The sequence below is a fragment of the Leopardus geoffroyi genome, chromosome D4 (assembly GCF_018350155.1).
Source record: "Leopardus geoffroyi isolate Oge1 chromosome D4, O.geoffroyi_Oge1_pat1.0, whole genome shotgun sequence".
Taxonomy (NCBI): Eukaryota; Metazoa; Chordata; class Mammalia; order Carnivora; family Felidae; genus Leopardus; species Leopardus geoffroyi.
Genome location: NC_059342.1, coordinates 1,527,603 through 1,547,860, shown reverse-complemented (window position 1 = coordinate 1,547,860; position 20,258 = coordinate 1,527,603). Strand labels below are relative to the sequence as shown.

General features: G+C 53.6%; 2 protein-coding genes and 1 long non-coding RNA gene across 6 annotated transcripts in view; 1 reads left to right on the top strand and 2 right to left on the bottom strand.

Moving 5' to 3' along the window:
• Positions 1-7,686, bottom strand: part of PHF2 (PHD finger protein 2) — a 75,512-nt gene extending 67,826 nt beyond the window's left edge. Inside the window, exon 1 of one of the 2 annotated variants that reach the window (XM_045468234.1) lies at positions 7,377-7,686. In XM_045468234.1, coding sequence (XP_045324190.1) covers positions 7,377-7,474 — 98 coding nt within the window. In that variant the 5' untranslated portion in view covers positions 7,475-7,686. Of the gene's footprint in view, positions 1-6,112; positions 6,178-7,376 lie in introns of those variants that run through there. The other variant, XM_045468233.1, reaches the window with a different exon arrangement.
• LOC123592844 lies at positions 7,304-16,827 on the top strand. Of its 2 annotated transcripts, none has more exons than XR_006709966.1 (3): positions 7,304-7,424; positions 9,666-9,768; positions 15,624-16,827. It is a non-coding gene; the product is annotated as an uncharacterized LOC123592844 (long non-coding RNA). The 2 variants fall into 2 exon arrangements; XR_006709965.1 differs by lacking the exon at positions 7,304-7,424 and adding an exon at positions 7,719-7,898.
• Positions 16,794-20,258, bottom strand: part of FAM120A (family with sequence similarity 120A) — a 96,532-nt gene continuing 93,067 nt past the window's right edge. For both annotated transcript variants that reach the window (XM_045468231.1, XM_045468230.1), the window contains one exon: positions 16,794-18,702. In XM_045468231.1, the coding sequence (XP_045324187.1) occupies positions 18,391-18,702 (312 nt within the window). In that variant the 3' untranslated portion in view covers positions 16,794-18,390. The remainder of the gene's footprint in view (positions 18,703-20,258) is intronic.

The following is a 20,258-nucleotide window of genomic DNA, read 5'->3' as shown; positions in this document are numbered from 1 at the left end:
AGGAGCGCCCCACCCCCACCCGACACCCTCCCCGGCCCTGTTCATCCGGGAGGCACACTGGATCAGGCAACAGTCTCTGGATTTTTCCAGGATGCCAAGTGTCATCCTGCAAGACCCCAGGCCTCAGTCACTCCTGCGGGAGCCATCTCTCCAGCCCCTGGCAGGTCAGCCCAGAGGATGGTGAGGTGGGGCCTGGACAGTGACAGCCCTGTGCCTCCCAGGGATGTGCTAATACTCCCCTGAAGCATGTTCTCGCAGCCCTCCCGCTCAGCCCGGCTTCCCGAGATTCATACCCAGGCTGTGGCTTGACGGGGTTTCTAAGGGGAGGCAAAATGATGGCCAAAGTGGCAGGGTTACAGGAGGAGCTCCAGGTGTCAGCTGGCATCCCCAGTGAGGTGCACTTTGGTCTGGGGGTCATGGATCAGCAAATGGAATACTGTTCAGGCGTCAGTACAACCCACGGCCAGCAATCTAGATTCAACACAATCCCTGTCAAAATCCCAACAGGAGTTTCCGAAGAAACGGAGAAGCCAATCCTTAAATTCAGTCGGAATGGCAAGGAACCCTGAAAAGTTGAAACAACATCTTAAAAAGAAAAAGGTGGAGGTGTCACATTTTCTGGTTTCAAAACTTCCAACAAAGCTACAGTCATTGACACAGCGTGGCAGTGGTGTAGGGGAGACAGGCGGACCATGGAATGGAATAGAGTCCAGAAATAAACACTCACGTACACGGTCAAATGATTTTCAACAAGGTTACCAAGACGCTCAGTAGGGGAAGAACAGCCTTTAAACAATAGGTCAGGGGCAACCGGATAGCCACTTGCAAACCAATGGAGCTGGATCCCTACCTCAAATCATGTATTAAAAAATAACTGAATCAAAAACCAAAGATGAGAGCTAAAATTCTAAAACTCTTAGAAGAAACCAAAGGGGCAGATCTTCATGACCCTGGATTTGACAGTGGATTTGTAGATATGACACCAAAAGCTCAAGCAACAGAAGAGAAAGTCAAATTGGAAGTCATGAGGACGAAAACTTTTGTGCGTCAATGGACGTTACCACAAAAGCGAAAAGACAGTCCACAGACAGGGAAAATATCGGCAAATTGTGTCTCTGGTAAGTGTCCAAAATATATAAAGCACTCACACAATTCAACAATAAAGGGACAAACAACCCAATTTAAATATGTGCAAAGTGTTTCAACAGACATTGCTCCAAAGATGGCTTAACCACCTTCAACACCATCAGCCTTTAGGAAAATGTATATCAAAGCAATAATGAGATCCTACTTCACACCCCTTAGGACACCCATGATTTGAAAAGTGGAAAATAACAGGTGTTAGCGAAGATGAAGTGCTATCAGACGGCTCCCACATTGGCGGTGGGAACGTAAAATGGTGCAGCCGCTGTGGAAAAACAGCTTGTGGTTAGTTAAAAAGTTAAACACAGAATAACCATATGACACGGCAATTCCCGAAAGAAATGAAAACAGGTCTTCAAACAAATATTTGTACTTGAGCGTTCATAGCGGCACGACTGACAAACAGGCGGGAAAACCCCAAATGTGCAGGCAGGTGAATGCACAGACAGATGTGGTATGTCCACCCAACGGAGCAGTATTCGGCCATAAAAAAAACCGTGTTCCGACGCCTGCCGCAGCCTGGATGGACCTAAGGACATCGTGCTGAGTGGAGGAAGCCACACACAAAAGTTACATATCGTATGATCCCATTTATCAGAAACGTCCAGAACGGTTACATCCATCAGGACACAGAAAACACATGTCTGTCCAGGACTGGGGGGGGGGGGGGGGAGGGTGGATATGGGGCTGGGGGCTGTTGTTTGATGGGTTCAGTCTCCTTTCATGTGATGAAAATGTGTGGGAACCACAGAAGTGACTATTGCACACTATTCTGAATGCACTAAATGCCACAAACTGTGCACTTTAAAATAATTATTGTGGTGCCCAGGTGGCTCAATCAGTTAAGAGTATGACTCTTGAATCTGGCTCAGGTCATGATCTCACGGTTCATGAGTTCGAGCCCCATGTCAGGCTTTGTGCTAACAGCCCAGAAGCTGTTTGGGATTCTCTCTGTCTCTTTCTCTTTCAGTCTCTCTCTGGCCTTCTCCCACGAACATATGCACACCTACTCTCTCTCTCTCAAAATAAACATTTAAAAATAAAATAAAATTAAAATAAAATAAAATAATAAAATAAAATAAATAAAATAGTTATTGCCACCATATATAAATTTCACTCCCAACTTTTAAGAAAAGATAAAAGTCTGGTTTCTCCATTCGCCGGGACAAACACCACAAGGACCTTCAGTCCTTACGCTCTGAGGTCAAAGCCAATCACTGGCCGGAACTCTGTTCTCCTGCAGATGACCCAGCACTTTGCGGGAAAGTGAACAGACTCAGAGCCAAGCCCCGTTCCGGAATGCGGGGTTAGGGTCACCCACCACCAAACCAAAAAGCTGAGGACCAAGACAGGCAGGAAAGAAGACAGAGCAAGGGGGAGAGTGGCCGAGATGGAGACGCGGCTCCCAGCGGGCCCGGTGGGGCAGACGCCCAGATGCAGAGGGCACAGCACAGAGCCCAGCGTCCCCTCCTGACACCACAAGCGGCTTCCCGCTGGCAAAGGCGTTTCCACCCTTGCTGTGTCTGCGAAGCCGCCGACAGGCACGGGGTCGCCGGTGCCTGGAGTTTGTTCAGGCCCTTGAGCCAGAGTGACTGAGGCCGAACGTGTCCACCTGCCGCGTGTGAGGAGCCCAGAGTCCCCTCTCTGCTTGAAGGGAGAGGGCGAGGTGGCCGGCCCAGCGACCAGCCAGGTCACTGTGGGAACCACCAGAGATCTAACCCTGACGCCATAGAGGCCAGCGCGAGGGTCAGCCCCGTAGCCACGGCAGCCGTTCAGAAGCCAACCGAGGGGCTGGCTTCCCCCACACCAGGACTTTCAGGAGCTCCACTCTCCCAGCACACTCCATCGAGGGACGTTATTTCCTGGCCAACTCTCGCCCTCAGTCCCCTCGTTCTTTTGGAACAAAGTCCTGCCACATGGCCAGGTGCTGTGTGCACAGAGGCAAGGGGATGGCCCAGGAGAGAGGGTGTCTCGGGGGAGAGGGCTGGGTCCACACCAAGCCCCCGAAACCCTGGCCCGATCTCAGGCCACCTGCGGCCGGGCCTGAATCCCAGCGACCCCGATGAACGCGGCTGCGGTCCAGAGGCTCACGGCACGCCCTCCTCCAGCCTACGGCTTCTAGCAACGCACGCACTCTGGCCATTACAGTGAGCCCGACTCCGTGTCACCCCCTTAGGCCTGAGGGACGGGGCCTCCGCTCTGCCCTCTAGACGCTGGCAGCATACTGCCCCCACCTGCTTGGGGTTCTTGAACTCACACAGTGGGAATTCCTTGTTCCAAGATGATTAATCGTCTCCCCAACCGTGTCAAACACACCGCGACTCCATCTCTACGTGGATGGCCCCTTCCCCTGTACTTGGGAATCCCCAGATCAAGGACTTAATTGTAGAGGCTGCAACGCTGAAGCTTGATGCCCGGCGGGCCCTCCTTTCCCTCCACGCGCACGTATTCCGCTGGCTGTGCTCAGTGTCACCAGGCACCCGTGGAGGCCGTGGACCCCCAGGGGTGGCTCTGCCCCAAAAAGCTTACGGCTGGGTGGGAGGGGGGCATGGCAAGAGCTCACAAGAGCCAACCAGCCCCAGGGAGGTGAGCACGGAGACAGGGACCCTGCGAGGAGGAACCCAGTCAGACAGACGGACAAGCAGGAATCCGAGGAGATCCACTCCAGAACCCACAGCAGCCCCACTCCCACCTGCCCCCCACCCCTCACCTGGAAGTGGCTCTGGGCCCTGCCCTTGTCCCCCGCATCTCCCTGACAGCCAGAGGAGCCCATCACATTCCCCTCCACTCCTCCGCTCCCCCTCCAGGACAGACAGACCCCCTGGCTGTCCCTGATGCGGACTCCTTGCCCGCTCTCGCCCCCACAGTGCTGCCTCGGGACTGGACAGGGTCCCCCAGGGTGGCACGGATCTCCTCACCTACAGGTCTGACTTTGGTCGAGGAAACCCCACAAGAGGAGACGGATCTGCCTTGTGACCCCAGGAGCCTCTGCGGCCAGCACAGCACCCCAAGAAGAACGCACGCCCAGAAACATTTACCAAGAAGTCAGTGAAACTTCCGTCACCAAAGCACTCGCACCGCACCTCCAGCTTTCGAGCTCCTTAAAATCAATTTTACCAATTATGTCTCCAAAGCCCCTTGGAGTCGACAGAACAGGCAACTGAAAGGGCCCCAGGAAGCTCTAGGATGCCTGATACCTTAATAGAACCTTCCCTACTGCCCAGAGACAGAGACTCCTCACGCCAGGGTGGTGACAAGGTGAGACGCTGGGTGGCTCCGACTGCGACGGGCCCAGGCAGCCACGCGCCTCCTTGTGGGCAGGGGTGGAGGACACTGGCTCTGCGGCACCTGAATCGAGGAGGAAGGCCCCCGGTGCCCACGGGTTGCCACCCTCCCTACCGGACACACAGACAAGACAGTTCGGAAGGTGGATGGCCACACGCTCCGTCCCTCCCTAGGCAAAGCCACCATAGGTGCCAGCGGTGAAGGCCAGCTGGGTTGCCGAGGCGCCCCAGCCCCGGAGATGGGGTGCAACACGGGCTCCCACTTTCCTGGCTGCCTGTGCTTCCGGCCCAGCACGGCAGAGAGGGCCGCTGGGGAGCAAACACACCGGGAGAGGGTTCTGCCCCTAAAATGCAGCCGTCCCAACCACATCTTCACCCACCAACCCCGCTGGAGTCCTCCCAGCAAATCCTGAGCCACTGTGAGCGTGTGCAACCTCAGAGACCCTTCCCAGTCCTGCCAAAATAAGGTGCTCAGGAGGGACGTGACAGATCACAGGTGGGACAAGTTGGAGCCTGTTATTTTAACGGTTATGTTTATTTTTACATGCACCGTCTACGACAAGTTATACTAATGCGCTATTTCAGGGAATGGTACGAGGTTTCCTTCTGAAAGAAACAGGAGAGTGAAATACACTGCGAGGTCCTGGAGCAGAAAAGGGACAGTACAGGGAAAAACCTGCTGAGGTCTGTGCTATGGCTCACAGCACCGCCCCTGTGTTTCTGCCTCAGTTTCCATTCTCGCAGCATGGTCTGGTGAGATGCTGACTCCAGAGGAGTCAGTGTGACTGGTGAACAGACCCTGAACCAGTTTTGTAACTCTTTAAGTCTAAAATTCTCTAAAATAAAAAGTTATAAAGTATTCAAACTTTGAAAAAATGAGCTGTTGAATACAAAGTAAACAAGGATACAGGGGACATTGGATCTGAAAAGTCTTGGGTCAGCCCCAAAGCACCTGGGGGTGGGGAAGCACAGGGCTCATGTCACACACCTTCCCGTTAAAGCCGAGGGGGTCGGTGCAGGGGCAGGGAGAAAGGGTGCCCAGGGCTGTGAGGCCCATCCCGACCCTAACGTTCCCCATCCGGGCTCCTGCCCTGAGCCACCTGGGAATGCTACAGCTCAGGGCTCACTCCTGCAAGGGGCCCTCGGTCACATGCACAGAAAATGTGCCCACGGCAGGGAAAGCAGAGCCCCTTTCAGATGCCAGGGCCGCCCTGTGTGGGTGGAGAGGAGTCTGGGCTGAGGGAAGGACCTGTACTCATGTTGGGTCAAATCAAGGACCTCCAGAGACAAATGGGCGATGAGGAGAGAAGATGTCCCCAAATGTCCCCTTTAAGGTGTCAGGATGCATCCCTCTCCCCAACTCTGCCCTGGCCAGTCCAGCAAATGCCACCCACCAGGCATGCCAGCCCTCAGCTTCTCCCCTGCCTGCCCCTCACTCCTAGGGCTCCCCCCCATCTCAGAGCCTAGCTCAGAACTGGCCTGCCTTCCTCCTTCCCGACCTTTGGCCCCTGGGCAGCCAAAGGTCCTTCCAGGCCTTCCCCAAGCCTGGGCACCCAGGGAGCTCAGCAGGCCCTGGGTGGGGCGGGGGAGGAGAGAGAGTGCCCTCCACATCCAGGGCGCTCAGGGTCAGCTTCTCAGCATGTCTGGAACTGAGGAGCCTTGAAGGATCAGATGGCAGCTCTCACCCTTGGTCCGGCCATGAACTTGCAGAGGATGCCAGTTGGTGGGTGTGCATAGCAGCAACACACACACCGTTCTGGGGAGTCCAGTGTTTGCACCCCGGGGCAGGGGCTCTGCTGCCCTGGGCATCCACAGGAAGGCAGCCCCAGAGGCCCAGGGGATTTCAGTGGTGTCCCTGCCCCGTAGAGTCCCGCCCCCTCCTCACTGGGGTCCCTGTCACAGGCACTGGGCTGGGACCCTGGCTGGGTGCTGACCACCCTGAACAGGTCCTGTCACATCCGGCTGCCTGGCTCCCCAACATCCACCCTTAAAATGAGCGGGAGGTTCTCCTCTCTGGGGGATCAGGGACCAGCCGCCACCACACACTCTCCCCCCCCCCACCCCCCTCCCCTCCCGTGCCCCCTGCCCTGCTCCTGGTGGGTCTGAGGCGGTATCCAGGAGGGCAACCGGGTTCTGCCCAGGCCCAAACACGTGAGAACCTGTTGGAGCAGTTCGGACACCGCAATCACCATCTCTTCCTCCTCCCCATCTACTTCTGGGTGGGAAGGGGCCTCGCTTTGAAAACTAGGCGCGGGGCCAGGTCACAGCCCGGGGCAAAGGCCCAGCTTTACCTCCCCCCACCCCATGTCCCCCAGAGAGCATAAGGTCAAGTCCGGCCCCGGGGGAGGGGGGGCGTCCCCGTCGGGAGCGGAGAAGGGGGAAACGGGGCACCACGCCGGCCCCCGGGAGGAGGCGGCAAAGCCGCGACACCCCCACCCGCACCGACGCCGTCCTGTCACCCACCCCCGCGGGGGGTTAGGGGGCGCCGGCCGGGGTCAGGGGGCTCGGGGGCTGCGGCGGAGGGTGGGCGCGCCGGACGCCCCCCACCCCCCACCCCTGGCCGGGGCCGCCGGCGTCCGGGCCGCCGCTCGCGCCTCTCCGGGGCCCGCGCGGGGAAAGTTCCTGCAACTTCGCGGGGGAGGCGGCGGGCCGGGCCTGGGCCTGGAGCCGGCCTCCCCGCGGCCCCGCTGTCAGCGGCCCGGCCCGCGGCGCCCCAACTCCCCGGTCCCCCGGCCCCCGGGCCCGCTTTGTGCGCCGCGCGAGGGGCGCCTGCCCGCCCGGCCCCCGCCCCGGGCACAAAAGGGCGCGCGGCCGGCGGGCGGCGGCGGCGGCGGCGGCGGCGGGGGCCTGCGGCGGGCGGGCGCGCACCGGGCCGGGGGGCCGGGCGGGCCGGGGGCCGGGGGCCGGGGCGCCGGGGGGCCGGGCCGGGCCCGCGGGCCGCGCGCTCACCTGCCGTGGAACCAGTCCTTGCAGGCGTCGCACTCGATCATGAAGCGGGTAACGTCGTAGGGGAGCCGGCACACGCAGTACACGGGCACCGTCGCCATGTTCGCGCGCCGCCCGCCCGCCCTCGGCCCGCGCTGCGCTCCGGGTCGGGGCCGGGCGGGCCGGGCGGGCCGGGCGGGGGGCCGCGCCGGGCCGGGGCCGGGACGGGGCCGGGGGCGCACGACAGCCCGCGCGCACCCGGCCGGCGCGTCCACACAAAGCGGGGCGCGCGGAGCAGGGCCGCGCCGGGAGCCGCCCGCCGGCCCCGGGGCGCAGGGCGCGAGTGTGCGCGGGGCCGGGCCGCGCGCGGGACACAAAAGGGAATGGACGCGCGGGGGCGGCGGGCGGGGAGCCGCGGCCCCACCGAAGGGACCCCCGGCCGCCGAGCGGCCTCTACGTCAGCGCCCCGGGTGGCGCCGCCTCCGCCCGCCGGCCTGGGCCGCCGCTCCCGCCGAGGGAAGGCGGGCCGGGGACCGCGGGGAGAAGGTGGGCCTGGGGGGTTCCCCCTCCTGGCGAGGAGGAGGGCCGGTGGGATCTGTCGGGGAGAAGGTGGGCCGGGGGACTCCTCTGGGGGAGTAGGAGAGCCGGAGGGACCCTGCCGGGGAAACGGTGGGCCGGGGGACCCCTCTGGGGGAAGAGGAGGGCGGGGAGACCTGCCGTGAGAAGGTGGGTCAGGGGACCCCTCCTGGAGAGAAGGTGGGCCGGGGGAATCTCTCCGGGGGAGGAAGAGGCTCGGGGAGACTTCTCCGGGGGAGAGGAGGGCAGGGGGACCTGCCGGGGATGTGGGCCGGGAGACCCCTCCAGGAGAAAAGATGGGCCTGGGGACCCCTCCGAGGGAGGGGGGAGTACCTGCTGGGGAAACAGTGAGCCGGGGGACCCCTCTGGGGGAAGAGGAGGGTGGGGGGACCTGCCGGAGAGGAGGCGGGCCAAGGGACCCCTCTGGGGCAGAAGGTGCGCAGCAGGACCCTCCAGGGAAAAGGTGGGAGCCTCTGGGTGAAGGCAGGCCTGGCTTCCTCTGAGAAGGTGGTTAGGGACCCCCACCAGCAGAGGGACAGGGGGCAGCTGGGGTTTCCTCTTGTTTCTTCCTTCCTGCTCCCTTTCCCCCTGATCCCTGGGAACAGCTAGCCCTCCCACACAGGATCCTTGACTCTCCTGTTGCTGAGCCCCTAGAGGACAGATTTCTGGGGAGCCAGGAGCACGCTGGCACAGGTCAGCTCTGTAAAGGGAGTGATTACCTAGAATTGGAGTCCCCTCCCCCCTCCCCCAAGGAGCCCCCAGGCCTCCAGTCCAAGTCAGGATTACGGAGCCCTGCTGGTGGCTTCAGGACAGCAGGGGCTGGAGGGATGGGCCAGAAGTGCCACTGCCTTGTTCTGGGCCCTGCAGCCTCACCTGAGTGGTCAGGGTCTGTGGGGCGTGGGGGAAGGGCCGGCTCTGAGGGCTCCTTCCTCCCCGCCTTCTGGAAGCCAACCCTCTGCTGCCCGCTCCCAGCTGCATCCATGTGCTGTGGAGCGAGGAGTGAGGGGCCAGGGGCCAGTAGGTGTTCCCTCCCCTGAGCCTCCTCCTGGGGGATGCTGGCCACCTCAAGCACAGAATGCCAGACTGGAGGGAAAGCTAGGTGCAGGCCCCTCACAGCAGCACCCATGACAGGTGCCCAGCTGAGGCCTGCAGCCCCTCAGGGCACCCGGCCCACGTGCCAGCAGTTCGTCTGAAGTCCTCCCTCCTCTGCAGGCCAACCTGCTGTGCCAGCTGCCCCTGGCCTCCCGCCCCGGCAGGTGCGCCTGCCTTAGCAGGGAGGCACCAGCCAGAAGCAGCTGGGGGAGGGGAGAGGGACAAGGTCACCCTGCCACTGCCCCCACCTCGCTAAGCTCGACCTCAGGTCCTTCCCACCTGAACGGCAGTGGTTGCCCTTCCCCTCTGGGGTCCTTCCTCCTGGAGATGGTGCGGAGGGCTCTGGGAAGCACTGTCCCCCACCAACACCCTGGTGTGGGTCAGTTCAGATAGGCGGTGCCCGGCCTGCAAGTCCGGCTGGCCTGGGCCCTGCTGAGTGGCCATCCCCTACAGCGGTACTGGGACGCTCAAACCCGCAGTGTCCACCTCCACCCACGTGTGGTCCAGTGTGGTCAGAAGCTTCTGGAGGCCACTGTGGTGCAGGGCCTCACCCGACACTTCCCCGTCCTTGTCTGCGAGGACGGTAGTTACCAGTGTGTGTCAAGCACTGACCAGGTGCCATGCCCTGTGCTTGGTTCCCCACAGACTCCAGCAGTGCCTGGGACGCGCTCAGCATCAGCTCTAGGCGGTGACCACTCCACCCTCTGCGCTTGGCAGGGACACTTCGGCACTGCCGCTCCACAGACAGGTATACAGGACCAATGGGAGTCCTGGGGAGGGGGGGACTCCTGCCATTCTCCAGAAAACGCAGGCTGGAAGCAGTGAAATGCCTCCCAGAGGAGGCAGCTGGCTGACCAGGGGGAGGAGCGGGCTGGGAGCCCAGGCTCCCCCAGGCGCCTGGCCATCCTGCCCTCCTGGTCTGTACGTGTCCACGGCCTCTGCGTGTGTCCGCAGAGATGCTTTCCTGTTACTCCAGGCTGTTCGGACGCTGTGGGCCAACTCCAGACGAAAGTAAGGGCCCACGTGGGTCCCAAATGCTCCTTTGTTGGGCTTCCCCATTCTCACCCCCCAGAAAGCCCTCCTTTTCGGAGTCCTCACTCATTGTGCGTTGAGCGCCTGCTGTGTTCGCAGTTTGGTAGCAGTCCCAACTCCTGTGCAGCTCCTTTTGCTGTCAAGGGGGACAGTGACACACGCCCCACAGTGCCCTGGGGACACAGGCCTGGAGCAGGCCAGGTCACACAGGGAGGGGGAGCACAAGGGGCTGGACTCAAGGCCCCAGGAAGCAGGGGCAGTGGCCTTGAAATGAGGTGTCCCCCAAGCTCTGGCCCTTTCACGCGGTCTGCTCTTTGCCTCCATGCCCACCGAGCCCACCCCACTCCTGAGTCTGTGTATAAGCATCAAGACCACCACCCACCCGAGTGGCCAGGCATGCTGCTGGGGTAAGAGGATGGGCTCCCCAGAAGCATGCCCCCCCACCCTCCACCCTGCTGCTCCAAGGAAGCACAGCCACAGCATGCACCCCGCATCCCCCAGCCAGTCCCAAGCGTGAGACACGTATTATTCACCTTATTGCCCAATGGAAAAACAGCACGTTCCAGGACCTGCTGATTCACTCCCTCTCGACAAAATATACTGAACGCTAGCGCAGGCTTTTCTTTTAATTGTGGTAACATACACAAGATGAAACGTACCATTTTGACCATTTCTGAGTGTACGCTTATGTGGCATGAAGTCAGTTCACAGTTTGCAGCCGCCATCATGCACCTCCGCCAAGTTTTTCACTGTCCCACCAGTCAACACTAACCCCCATCACTACTCCCCCAGGCCCAGGCACCCACCAACTACTTCCTGTCTCTATGAACTTGACCACTGTAGGGACCTCGGATAAGTAAGTGGAGTCCTACAGTATTTGCCTTCTTGTGACTGGCTTACTTCACCTGGCATCATGTCTTTGAGGTTCATCCATGTTGTAACATATGACAGAGTTCCCTTCCTTTTTAAGACTATTATTTCATTGTATTTATAATCCATGTTTGATTTCTCCATTCATTGTTGAAGGACACTTGGGTTGTTCCCACGTTTTGGATGTTGTGAATAATGTTGCTATGAATGTGGGTGTGCAAATATCTGTTCGTGTCCCTGCTTTTACTTCTTTTGTGTGTATACCCAGAAGTGAGATTGGTGAATCATATGATAATTCTATTTTTAACATTTTTAAGAACCATGCCATTTTCCACAGCTGCTGCACCATTTTATATTCCCACCAACAGTGCACAAGTGTCCCAATTTCTCCACATCCTCGCCAACACTTGTTATTTTCTGTACGTGTGTGTGTGTGTGTGTGTACATGTGTTGATTATAGCTGTCCTAAAGTGGATGAAGTGATATCTCATTGTGGGTTTTTTTTTGAAGTAAAAATTCTTAATTTCTCAATGTATAGTTCAATATGCTAGTTTTTGATGGCAAAAATTTGGTTCCATTGAAACTCTGATCACTGTGGTTTTGATCTGCATTTCCCTAATGACTGATGATGTTGGGGATCTTCTCATGAGTTTATTGGCCATCTGTACATCTTCTTTGGATAAATGTCTATTTGAGCCCTTTCCTTATTTTGATTTGGGTTGGGTTTTCTTGTTGTTGAATTATAGGAGTTCTTTATATATTCTGGATACTAATCTCTTATCAGATTGGTGATTTGCAAATGTTCTCACATGCTGTCAGTTGTCCTTGCACTCCATGATGATGTACTCTGATGCACAGACGGTTGTAATTTTGAAGAAGTCAGGTTCATCTATTTCTTTTTTTGTTGCTCTTGCATTTTGATGTCACATCCAAAAAACCATTGCCAAATCCAATGTCATGAAGATTTCATCCTGTGTTTCCTTCCAAGATTTTTATAGGTTTAGGTTTAGGCTTTTGATCCATTTTAAGTTAATTTTTGAGTTGGGGTAAGGGTCAATGTCATGCTTTTACAGGTGGACATGGAGTCTTCCCAGCACCATTTGTTGAAAGCACTGTCCTTTCCTCATTGAGTGACCATGGCACCCTTGTCAAAATCATTTGACCATGTGGGCAAGGGGTTATTTCTGGGCTTCTTATTGTCTTTCATTGGTCTGTATGTCTAACCTTATACCATACTGTGTTGGTTTCTGTAGCTTTGCAGTAAGTTTCAGAATCAGGAAGGGTGAAACTCAAAATTTGCACTTCTTTTTCAGGACTGTTTTGGTTCTTCCAGGACCCTTAACACTCTTTATGAATTTGAGAACTGGCTTCTCCACTTCTGCAAAAGGGACTATGATAATTTTGACAGGGATTTCATTCAATCTGCAGATCATTTTGGTTAGTGCTGCCATCTTAACGATATTAATATTCTGATCCATGAACATGGGATATTTCCACTTATTTGTCTTCTTTAATTGCTTTCAGCAATGTCTTACAGTTTTCAGCATACAAGTCTTTTATCTCCTTGGTTAAACTTACCCCTAGGTTTTTGGGTTTTTTTAATGTTATTGTAAATGGAATTGTGTTCCTGATTTCCTTTTGAGATTGTTTATTTTTAGTGTTTGGAAACAAAACTAATTTTTTAGTGTTTATTTAGTTATCCTGCAACTTTACAGGATTAGTTTTATAACTTTGAATTTACTAGTTCTAACAGTATTTTGTGGAATCTTTAGAGTTCCTAAGTCATTTTGATTTTATATAACATCTTGTTATCTATGAACAGAGATAATTTTACTTCTTCCTAATTTGGATGCTATTTGCTTGTTTACGCAGGTATGTCTGGTTGCTCCTGCTAGAACTTCCAATACTGTGTTGAGTAGAAGTGGTGTAAGTGGCAGTGGCATCTTTCTCCTTTCTGATCTCAGGGGAAAGGTTGTTTTGGGTTTTGTGCATGTGTTTGTGATATATATATTTTTTAATCTTTTCACCATTAAGTATGTTTGCTTTGGGCTTTTCATCTGTGGCATTTACTATGCTGAAAAAGTTTCTAATTTCTTGAATTTTGAGACAGGGAGTGTGCATGCATGTGGAGGAGGTGCTAAGAGAGAAGGCAGAGAGAGAATCCCAAGCAGGCTGTGCCCTGCCAGCACAGAGCCAGACTTGGGGCTCATACTTACCAACTGTGAGATCATGGCCTGGGCTGAAATCAAGAACCAGACGCTTAACTTACTGAACGACCCAGGTGCCCCCCTATGGAGGATTTTTATCATGAAAACATGTTGAATTTTATCAAATGCTTTTTCTGCATCAGTTGAGATGATCCTGTGGGCTTTTCCCCCTTTGTTGGTGTGATGTCTCACCCTGATTGATTTTGAGACCGAACCATCCTTGCATTTCAGAAACAAACTCCATTTCATCAAGGTGTAGAATCTTTTTTTTTTTTTTTTTTTAAAGCAGAGGCTTTATTTATTTATTTATTTTTTTAAATTTTTTTTTTTTCAACGTTTATTTATTTTTGGGACAGAGAGAGACAGAGCATGAACGGGGGAGGGGCAGTGAGAGAGGGAGACACAGAATCGGAAACAGGCTCCAGGCGCTGAGCCATCAGCCCAGAGCCCGACGCGGGGCTCGAACTCACAGACCGCGAGATCGTGACCTGGCTGAAGTCGGACGCCCAACCGACTGCGCCACCCAGGCGCCCCAAGGTGTAGAATCTTTTTAACACGCTGGTGAATTTAGTTTCCCGGAATTTTGCTGAGAATTTTGCATCAAGGTTCATGAGGGATATTGTTTTGTAGTTTTCCTTTTTTGTTGTTTTTTTAATGTAGGCTCCACACCTAATGTGGGGCTCAAATTCATGACCCTGAGATCAAAAGTCACATGTTCTACCAACTGAGCCAGCCAGGTACCCCTGTTTTGTAGTCTTCTTGTAGAGTCTTTGTCTGGCTTTGGTATCAGGGCAATGCTGGCTTCAGAGAGTGTCAGGAAGCATTCCCTCCTCTTCAACGTTTGGGAAGAATTTAAGGATTGCTGTTAATTTTTCCCTAAATGTGTGGTAAAATTCACCAGCCATCTGGTCTTGGGTTTTTCTTTTTGGGAGGCTTTTGATTATTGACTCACTCTCTGCAATAATTACAGGTATATTAAGATGTCCTGTTTCTTTGTAATTCAGTTTGGGCGGGTTGCGGGTTGCGTGTGTGTGGGTTTGTCCACTTCATCTAGGTTGTCCAGTGTGTTGGTGCACAGCTAGTGTAGGTTTTAAAGCTGTGAACCAGGTAGACGCGTCCCACCTCCCAGGAGTTCATATGGCAGAGATGACAGACAGGAGATACTAGTTCAAGGCTGGATGTGTGCTTTGGTGACACATGAAGCAATCTGGTGAATGTCAAGAGAGTTCTAAGAGGAGGCCCTTGGGAGACCTGATCCAGAACCCAGTGAAATGAACAGTGACCCATGGGAACTTTGGGAGCCTTCTGGGTTTTTCTGATAGCTATGAGAGTGCCCTTCTGTTGACTGTCGTGAGGATGGCCCTGTGATGTTTTGAAGCAATGAGTTTGTAGACCAAAGCCCCTCTGCCAAATAACCATATAATTTACATTAAGGGTGCTATTAACAAAACACCAGAACAAGACAAGACAAACGGGCCACTCTGGGAAAACCAACACCAGGGGTAACACTTATATAACCCATGCTGGGGTCAGTCATGTCTGAAGAGATGGATATGCACAACGGCCAGGAGTGGACATGGTGTGAGGGGGTCTGGGAGGTCTGCTCCTGTGCCTCCAGCTGTTTGCCACATGAGCTGCTGGTGCCTTCTGGGCACACCAGGCCGAGGCCATCCCAGACACCACCCTTAAGTGGCCAGCGCTCTGCCTGAGTAATTTCCAGCCAGCCCCCAGGTGGCCCCTCATGGAGTCTCCAAGACCTCACCTGCACAGTCCAGCCCACAGCACAGGGTGAAGCACCTAGTACAGAGCCTGCTTTGGGCCATCTGTGGGTCCGTGAGGCCCCTGCCACCCCCCGCCCCCCCCCGGCTGTGGTAGGGACAGGAGCGGAGGCCCAGCAGCCAAGTGTCCTGGGGCTGGGGGGAAGCAACCTGTGCAGAGCTCACTCTGCCAGGTGAGGGTAAGCAGTAAAGGGGAAAGGACAGTAAACGGGCATTCTCCAAAGAATCAGCGGGAGAATAAGATCGCTGGAGGGGAGAACCGCTCCTGCAGGGAGCGCATCAGGAAGGAGCTCGTGTCCTCATGCCTGCCCACAGGCCTGGGAGGAGACAGATGACAAGGAGGGATGCCCATTTTCCTGTGACACTGGCCCAATGCTGAGGGTTAAGCCACCTTCCAGGGGCCAGCAGCACCCTTCTCCCCTCGTTGGTGGGTTCTCTCTATACACTGCTTCCTGAGCCCAGCCTCGCCCTACAGACCCCCGTCCCCCCAGTCCCCTCCCTGTTTTATTTCCCGTGTTCTTACCTGATACGGCCTTGCTTGTACACACCTGTCCTGCGCCCGGAAACGTGAATAGGCGCGGCCCCTGCGGCCCTGAACGGCAGGTGCGCGGGGTTCATCCGCGCTAGGCCGGCGGGGGCCCAAGGACCAGGTGTGAACAGGTGTGTCCGTATGCGTACCTCACTAGGGGTTTTCTGTCCTTTCTGTGCACCGGCAGTGTTTGAAACTCTACAATAGACACACTACGTTTGAAACACACGAGATCCGTAAGAGCTCTTTCACAAGAGAAAACAAAAAACGGTGAACCAGAATGCTCGACCAGCGGCGGGGTGAGCGACGCGGACCGCCGCGGGGCGTGGACGGTGCGCACGCACTGCCAGCGCAGGTGGAGAGGAGGCCGGAAGGGCTCACTGCTCCGCCCCGAGCTGTCCCGAGCACAAGCCGGAAGCACTCACGGCCCCGCCCCGCGCGCAAGCCGGAAGCGGACCACGGCCCCGCCCCGTTCTAAGCACAGGCCGGAAACGGCCCCGCCTCTCGCACAAGCCGGAAGCGTCTACGACCCTTTCCCGAACCGCGCAGAATCCGGAAGCCCTCACTGCACCGCTCTGCGCCGTCCAGCGCACAGGCCGGAAGCAACTCGCGGCCCCGCCCCGCATAGAAGCCGGAAGCGCACACGTCCTCTTCCCGCCCCGCGCAGAGGCGGAAGCGCTCACGGCCCCGCCCCCACCCGCCTGAAGCTGGGGCCGGAAACAGTGGCGGCTGCGTCCCTCCCCTTGTATAGACCGGAAGCGCCCAGCTCCTCAGACTGGGGAGGTGGATTTCCGTCCCGTTTCTCTAAGCCCCGCGGCGGGGCTTGTCCCCATTGCTGCCGGCTGTGCGACCCTAGGGACGCCACAGCTGCGGGCGGTCAGAGTCGTGTGGCAGGGTCGGCCCTGGAGGGTGGTGGGCCCAAGGGCGCGAGATGCACACGGAGAAAACCACAATGAAGGGTGGGTCTGGTCAGTAGGGGCAGTAATACACGTGCTTCTTCTATCGGGATCTGGTGCGTTTCTTCCTTGGGCTTCTTTCTCCACGTTCAGTCCCGCTTCCCAGCATGGGGACGAGGATGACAGCGCGAGTCCCTTGGGGCTGGAGACCGTAACCCCCTCGCAGAACAGTTTTCAATTGCACTCACTCTAGCGAGCTCTCAGGCAGCTGTTGAGCTTTTTAATTATGTAAGTCCACTCCCCCACTGCCCCTCGCCCCCGACACACGCGTGGACTCAAAGTCAGGATCCCCAGACCTCGTCCTCGCACCGAGAAGGCCTGGTGCCTGCGGTAGCGTTCCCAACTTGAATTAAGTCTCAGTAACATCTGTTGCTACAAGAAATTTAAAAGCGACACCGTACTTTATACTAAAAGAATAAAGATTTTTATTAAGCATTGTAAGTTGCATTCAATAGCCTTCGATACACCACGCCACAACCCACCTACAATCAGTCAGACCCAACAGCAGTTCATTCTTGCACAATCCATGAGTTAGGGCAGAACTCCCTTCAACTTACAGTAAGATCCTACTCAGGTCTTGCGGGCAGGGATTGGGGAATTACATCTCATTTCTGATCACTAATGTGTGATGAAGAGCATCAGGAGAATTATATGAAAACGAATAAGAAGTGATTCTGATTTCAAAGTACATTGTTTGGAAACATTAACAAAAACATCAAAATGATATAAGTATACCTGCTTCTACTAAATTCTTGATGGGAAAGTTCTCAAGAACAAGCAATTTGTTTCCTGCTACAGAAGGGGGGGTTGTTTTTTTTGTTTTTTTTTTTTTAAGATCAAAGGGATTTTTTTTTTTTGTTTTTCACAGAATTTCATATTTTGCTAATATGAAGGCATAAAACAGCAACAAAGAACAATAATGCATACAGCAGTGAATACACCAGGGTAATGTTGATATTTGAAACAGCTAGATAATTTTGGGGGGGTTTTAGAATAAATGCAACAGAGGTCAATAATCACAAAATTTTAAGGTTAGAGCAAGATCAGTCAGTGACTAAACAGAGTTAACATCTTTTATAGGACTATTACTGATTATTAGCATTTTGTTTTGCAAATGGGCACATACTGGTAAGAATGGAAGGACAATAACATGCATAATATTAACTACACACTTTAAAAATTATGAACCATGCAGAAGGTTAGCTCAAGTAGTAGCACTAATGGTCTACATCCGATTCAAAACCACATAGTTCATTGATCACAGATGCATGGTATTAAGTCACGAAAAGTTTCAGAACACATTGTGTTGATTTTGAAAGGTCATTTGCATCTTCTATGATTTCAACTTTATCTCCATTTAACTTGCTTGTAAAGTAAGTATGATGTACTGCATATTTAAAATCAGCAGAACGGCAATATTACTCTATAATTTTTTAGTTTTGATAGTTGCACTTTTTTTTTTAACACAAAAGAACCACATCAACAGTGATGAGATTTAAGTAAGAAAGAAAAACCGTGGTGTGCCTTATTTCTTTCATAATCATAAAATCAAAGCCTTAGACAAAGCTTCCTTGTGAACAGTAATGCAAAATCAAAGATAATGGCATACATATGGTGCCAAATGCTAAAAATGATATTTTAAGCTATATATACTTAAAGACTGCCAAAATTTGTTTTCTTTATAGTTCAAGAAACACAACTATAGGCTTTTGTCATAACCAGTTTAAACTTTGTGTGTACTTCATTTTAAGTGTGGGAGTCAAATGCTCTTCATTTTCTTTCTCTCTTTTTGTTTTATTGTAGCATTTTGACTACAACTGGTTAAAACTAAAAATGTGTTGTTTAAATCTCTGATATCAAAGAGGGATCCGAATTTCCAAAGTCCTCATTTTTCTCTTACGGAAAGGAAAAAATGTACATAACTGTAGGCTCTCTTTCTCTCCAGATATTCCTGAATCCTACCCTTCCAGCATCCTTCACCCTCTATAAAAAATAAGTTTACTCTTCTTTCTTTAAGACAGCAGCCTCCAGAGCATCAGCTCTGCGGCAAGCACTGTCTGTACTTAGTGCATTTAAGTGAGGATTTGTATTGCACGTCTTAGAGTCATTGTTCAAGGCACTTTCCGAGTGGCTGGGGGCCCTGGCATCGCCCGCGCTCCCGTTCATCTGGGGAGCAGGCTTCTCCTCAGCCACCGCTCCGTTTTCAGCCAGGGACCCATCTGAAGACACGGCAGACGACTTGGATTCCCCGGATCTTGACTTCAGTTCTTTGGCCACTTCTTCTGCTGAAGCAGCATAAGGAGGCTTGCCCTGGTCAAAATCAAGGATAACAAGCAATAAGGCAGCTGTGATACACAGTGGGAGAAGGGACGCCTATGGAGGCCTGTGCTTCAGGTTCAACAGCACAGTACACTGCATGGGTGTGTTCCTCACGCTTTCTACTCTCTGCTCTATACCTTCTCTTAATCCTCTGTGGTCTGTACAGTCCATTACTCTACACGCTCTATACCTCTATACGCTCCAGTCTGTATTTTTCACAACCTGTGTATATACTTTATAGGCTATAGACTGTATATATTTGATAGTCTGTATTCTCTCTGTACTCCATACTTGAATCTACATTCTCTGTAATCTGTGTAATATATATTCTCTCTCTCTCTAGTATCACCTATGTACTCTACAGTCTCTAGTTTGCATCATCTACATACTCTAGTGTATACATTCTAATCTCGATACTGTCTACACTCTATACTTTCCACAGTCTATGTACAGTCTACATACTCTCCACAGTCTGTGTACTCTGGTCTGTACTCTCCATAGTCCACAGTCTACACACTCTCTATGGTCTGTGTACTCTGTGCTCTCATCTATACTCTCGTAGTCCATAGTCTACATACTTTCTACGCCCCATACTCTCTATGGTCTGTGTACTCTAGTCTATACTCTCTGTAATCCAGAGTCTGCATACTCTCTAGGCCCCATGCTCTCCACAGTCTGTGTACTCTGTACTACGGTCTATACCCTCCGTGGTCCAGTCTATATACTCTCTATGCCCCATACTCTCTACGGTCTGTGTACTCTGTACTCTCGTCTATACTCTCCGGAGTCCACCGTCTACATACTCTCTATACTCCATACTCTCTATGGTCTGTGTCCTCTATACTCTCCATAACCTGAACAGTCTACGTATTCTCGACGGTCTGTGTGCTCTAGTCTATACTCTCTGTAGTTCACACAGTCTATCTACTCTCTATAATCTGTTTATTCTGTACTCTAGTCTATACTCTATACTCTAACACACTCTGTTTTGCTTCTGACTGACCTGCAGCTGGCAAAAGCTGGTCTCAGCAGGTTCGTCCTGGGGCCCCTTCCCTCCACTTCTCTGTAGTTAATATCCTGACCTTGCAGTAGACCCCACTTGAAGAGGTCTACCTAATCCTTCTGGACAGCACCAAATCATCTATGCTAACACCGCTCCTCGATACGTCCTCTCTGAAATTACAAACCACCATCCTCACTACGTGTCCACCAACAACTTACACACCCACCTGTCGCGGGCAGTGGGAGGCCCATTTCTACTGGAAAATGGAAGCAAACCTAAGTCCTCTCTGGACAACCCAACAAGAAACGAGTCTAAGCTGATCATCGCCAGGTGTGTTTGTGACCTATCTCTTCTGAACAGGTCTCTCTGCTCCTCTTAACAAACTTAAAAGTAATTCTAGAAAAAATGAACTTTTGGAGTGAAAGACAAGACCTCTCGGTAAGAGACGAGGAAGACAGCCCGAGATCTTTTCAGCTGTTTACATCTTAGACCGTGGGTTTCTCAGCCTGGCACCTCGACATTGTAGACCTGGAAATTCTGTCAC